This window comes from Rutilus rutilus (assembly GCF_951802725.1).
Source record: "Rutilus rutilus genome assembly, chromosome: 24".
NCBI lineage: Eukaryota > Metazoa > Chordata > Actinopteri > Cypriniformes > Leuciscidae > Rutilus > Rutilus rutilus.
In genome coordinates, this window is record NC_140228.1 from 16,101,186 (window position 1) to 16,106,058 (window position 4,873).

General features: G+C 38.0%; 1 protein-coding gene across 1 annotated transcript; it reads right to left on the reverse strand.

The window, feature by feature from the left end:
* Positions 1-1,790: 1,790 nt before the first annotated feature.
* Positions 1,791-4,563, reverse strand: timm21 (translocase of inner mitochondrial membrane 21). The gene is made up of 6 exons (XM_084398571.1): positions 4,096-4,563; positions 3,741-3,803; positions 2,659-2,756; positions 2,489-2,562; positions 2,312-2,417; positions 1,791-2,225 (listed from the first exon to the last, which is right to left on the reverse strand). Exons 1-6 carry the CDS (start codon positions 4,361-4,363, stop codon positions 2,121-2,123), a joined length of 714 nt encoding a protein of 237 aa, XP_084254697.1. The 5' UTR covers positions 4,364-4,563; the 3' UTR covers positions 1,791-2,120.
* Positions 4,564-4,873: the final 310 nt, after the last annotated feature.

Consider the following 4,873-nt stretch of genomic DNA (forward strand, 5'->3'; position numbering starts at 1 on the left):
ACTGCAATATAAAAACTGGACATAAAAAAAAAAAAAAAAAAAAAAAAAAACACACACACATTTGACTAACACACCTGCAATATGCAAAAATAAGGGATCATTTAGTTAAGTTATTTGATAGTTACATATTTTTGTTGGTATAAGATTAATTTATATTTTAAAGAGCAACTTGCAGGTTAGAAGACCCAACAAGTCAATGTATAGAAAAATAATGTAGGAACTAGATTTTCTTAAAAATTTTTTTATAAATACGCTACAGTGGCTTCTGGAGTTGTTTTTGTGAGAAAATTTTACTTCCGCATCTGAAAATGGGCGTGACGGGCGAGAGTCGTGACGTAGCACGAGGGAGAGCGGTCGATTCAAACAACAGGGAAATATGGATTGCAATGACATTTCGGACGCTGAGGAAATTGTTGCCGGACCACAGCCATACAATTATGAGCCTGCTAGGCTGCCAAGAGAGCAGGGACAGGCCAGGATCAATGTTAGACAGAACATATTGGAACTTACAATAACAGAAACTAAGCTTTGATCAGGCGTTTGTCATGCTCATTAATATCCGCCCAGACTAACGTTACGTGATATAACTTAGCGGTTTCTCATCGAGAGACAGAGAGATATTTATTCCTGCTAACATTTTTTGTTCCATAGGTGCTTGTGTGGGAAATGCGAGGCAATGTTTACAGCTGAGGAAAGTCAGTGTTGCAGGGAGGTGGATGCATACTGGGCCTTCGTGGAAAATGCCAAACTTCCATGGTTGCAGTTAGTGTTACTACAGTAAAGCCATGGTGAATGTTGCTGATCTGTGGACACTGGATAGTTCGTTCATTCATTGCACAATGTTTATTCCTGGTTTCCACGTCAGCGCTGTTTGATCCGTTAATAACGGAGAAATGTGAATATTTCTCACTAGATCTCGCAGCGATGTTATTACTTCAGTGGCAAATTCAAATGCTTGATTTACTGGATCTCGCAGTTACAGTGTTGCTTGATCAGGCTCGCACTGCACTGGTCCAAACTGATAAACGGTCCACACAAACACAACAACGAGTAGCTCAGTTTCGTTCCGCTTACATTGCGTTTGCCAGTTGATGTTGTGCTCGCGCCGACATCCGGCGGGAGAACCCGAAGATGCGTGCACTGAAAGAGCTCAGGTTACAAATTACAATGGATGTGAATGAAGAAACCGAGTTCTCCGACGAGCATGCCTATGATGGGTTAGGGGTATGATGGGTATGATCGACAAATCTCCTGGTCGATAATTCTCCGGAGTGAAATGTGCGCCACAAACGACCGAGTGTGCGGTGACAGACACGGCAGTGAAGTCTGCTCTCTTCACCTGAACAAAACGCACCCAAGAACGAAAAGCCTTGTTTTTCCTAGAAGGAAAATGATGGACACGATGTCCTGACAGGCTGGATTTTGTGCAACCAGCACAAACACAATAATTTACCATTATGGCTTCTCTAAAACTCGATCTAAAACTTTCTCTGTCGCTCACTACTGCTCTAACTACTACACCCACAATGAGAGCGCTGGCTGAACGCGAGCTCATATTTACCTCGGCATACGTCATATGACGCGTTGCTATAGGGGGAAAGGCGTATTCCAGAGCCTAGCACATTTTCATCAAAATCTCTACAACCAATTAGATTTCATTAGTAATTTCTACATATGTGTTTTTAAAAAACCTCTTCAGACAAAATCAAGTATTAATTCAGTTATAAATTTAACCTGCAAGTTGCTCTTTAAATGCTTCAGGCAAAGGAAGAATAACAGACCATTTGCAATAAAGGTATCAAATTGCTTTATTAACCTGTATTCAAGTTACATTAATTAAAAACTGCTTTTCTACATTAATCATTTATCTTTATTTCAAACCACATATTATATAAAACAATCATGCATATCCTTGTACAAAATATAAGATGTTTCAATACAAGCACTGTCCTCTTCAAATATCTAGCTCTTCCACTAGTCTAAATTATCTTGTGATGCTCAACACAACCAAATCCAAGCTTGATTAATCCAAGTAGCGACATCAATTCAGGTTCTTCAGTTTCCATTCAGAGTTTTTAAATGAATGTCTACCATTGAAATTCCTAATATGCGTTTAACACTTAAAACTCATTGAATCTGTTGTCTTCAATGACGACTGTCCTCTTGGGATACGTGTCGATCTCTACAAAAATATACCGGAATTCATACTTTCCAGTCTCAGGATTCTGTCAGACAGAAGCAGTGTGTTATATATTTGTCAACACTATTTTTGCACAAAACTAAAACAATTTTTTGTTTAGATGTATTGTACCTCCTTTGATTCTGAATGAACAGTTCCCCGTAATCCTGGTTCAGATCCCTCAACGTAAAATTTCAGCCGCATGTACTTGATTCCATCCTTCATGTACTCTACGTGACTAAAGAAAAATCTTAAAAGCATGTGTGAGGTGTAACAAAAGTTTTAATTTATTTACATTAAAAATTGTACCTGACTTGCTGCCTTCTGCCACGCCGACTGGTCTCTCCAAAGCCTTTGATAGGCTCCCCAAAAGCTCCGATTACCTTCACATACAGCAAATACCCAGTTTATTCACACGTTTAACATAGTTGGTTTGTTTATCTCCGTAGCTCATTACAAATTAATCACCATTCGCTGACCTCTGGGTGAGTTCTGCACTTCTCAAAAGCTTTTCCATAAATTTTGCTTGGACTTGAAGAGGAAAACAGCTCTTGAAAGACCACATACAGCAGTCCACCTAATAAGGATGACAATCAGATCATTTATTATACTGTTGAACATATAAACATGCATGGAAATGTCTGAGCACGGGATCTTTAATAACAATGGCATCATCAACTAGATGTTTGAGAGAGCCGGATCATGGGCACACGTCTTTGGATCAGTGTTATTATTGTTAACTAAAAATTAAAAAAAAGTTTTTTGGTAATCGAAATAAAGCTAAATTAAATATAAATATTAGATTAAAAACGTACATTTACAAAACTTATAACGATATATATATATACTGTACATACACACACCTGGGCAAAAAAAAGTGCCAAGCCCAAAATGGCTAAACACTCCACTTTTAATTGTCTTCACCACAAATTATTGGTCAGGAAATTTGCTAAATTTAAGCAAATGCACTACTTAAAAAGCCATTATTGTCTCAGTAAAAAAGAATGAAGTTGCATAATGATGCTCCAGAGCGGTGTCTTCGAAAATCTGGTGAGAAATATAATAATAAATGCATCTCTACCACAGTAGAGCATTGAGGAAGAGGAGCCATTGTGTCAGGACCCTTTTTAGCCGCTCGTATTGGTGAGCTACTTTACTGTGAAATGTAATTTAATGCTTTGGTGTATATTGCAGAATGACTTGCTTCCCACAAATGAAAAGTTGTTATCTAAAGAGAAATGATCAGATATTATTTCCTGGACAAATTGCAATTCCATCAGGCTCACGTTTTGGCCTAGTCAGAGTCCAGATTTGACCCCTATAATGAATATTTGGTCTCACATTGGGTGGAACAATACTGACTCTTTTTCCTGTAAAAAACCTGTCTGCAAGTTAACGGGGAAGGCTATTCTGTGTTAAGTTACTTGATCTACAGATTTTGTGCCATTTTTGGCTTGGTACATTATTTTTGGCCAGGAGTGTGTGTGTGTGTGTGTGTGTGTGTATGGTACCATGATGGTCCACAATCCAGCCCTGGTTTGTATCAAATCAAACATGTCACCTGTTACACCGAGTCCAATGAGCACCACAATCAAATAAGTGAAATCTTTGCCGGCTTGTTTAACTGTTGAGGAAAGACACATAGAATCAGACATGCGCTTACTAACTAGCTATAATAAATCATTACACTAAATTCCTTTAAAAAATATATATATATCAATGCCAAAATATCATATTTACTGTAGTAGATTTATATAGCTGGGATCTCTTTAAAAACTAGCTTTGTTTTGAGAATCAATTTGCTTCATTTTAACTACTTTTTCTAGAGACTGGTTGGCAATATCAATTTCTAACCATATGGTATACTGACAGAAAAGATGGTTAATACGTTAATTCTCTGTAATGCACGTATATACCTTTCTGTGCAGCAGACGAGCTTGGAGGTGTGTATGAACTTCTGGAAACCGACACCTTGTCAGTGTCCTTCTGTCCATCGCGTCTACTACAAAACCGAACTCCTGTATGAAGCGAGCGAGTGTGGTCAAATGTCCAGTTTAACCCAGAACATAGATTCGTTTGTGTCTGTAAAGCTGATATCTGTTGTGGCAGTCTGGCATGCACACGTTTTAATATGTGCTGCACACATTTTGTCGTCCTTCCGATTCTGAAGAAAGAATACATCATAATTCCTAATAGTATAAATGACCGGTCTAAGAAGTTAATCTAAAAGATACACCGTGCATCACTTTAACATGTTTTAATGATGACTTTAACTCGTCTCCTGATCGTTTATTGAAGTAGACCTAGATGGCATTAGTCCTTGGCTTCACGCTTTCTGGCTTAATTTTCAAAATAAAAGTACCAATTCACGTGACAATTTCATCACTGGACATGTTCACGCCATGTCGTAAAGTATGTACTCTTTTTGTGAATAAAAAGTACATACTTTTGAGTGTAGCGAACATAGACAGTATAAGAAAGGTAGCAAAAGAGTAGGCAAGCTTTGGGACATACATACCACTTCGTCATCTTAACGGACTGTGCTGAGGATCTTTGGAAGCGCATGCGCAGTAGTCCAAAAGAGTCGATTTCCTGAATCTGACAATCCCCATATTTGGAGTAGACGCGAGTACGATATTTATATTCTTCACAAAACAATTGGTATATTTTTCTAATGTATTATTATTACAGGAC

Bases quoted from the DNA above. Each gene is read 5' to 3' on its own strand.
- timm21 (XM_084398571.1), bottom strand. From the start codon at position 4,363: ATGATGTATTCTTTCTTCAGAATCGGAAGGACGACAAAATGTGTGCAG. The intron at 3,804-4,095 runs GTATATACGTGC...TTTCCTCAACAG, and splicing joins CTCGTCTGCTGCACAGAAAG to TTAAACAAGCCGGCAAAGAT. The intron at 2,226-2,311 runs GTACAATACATC...TCTGTCTGACAG, and splicing joins TTCATTCAGAATCAAAGGAG to AATCCTGAGACTGGAAAGTA.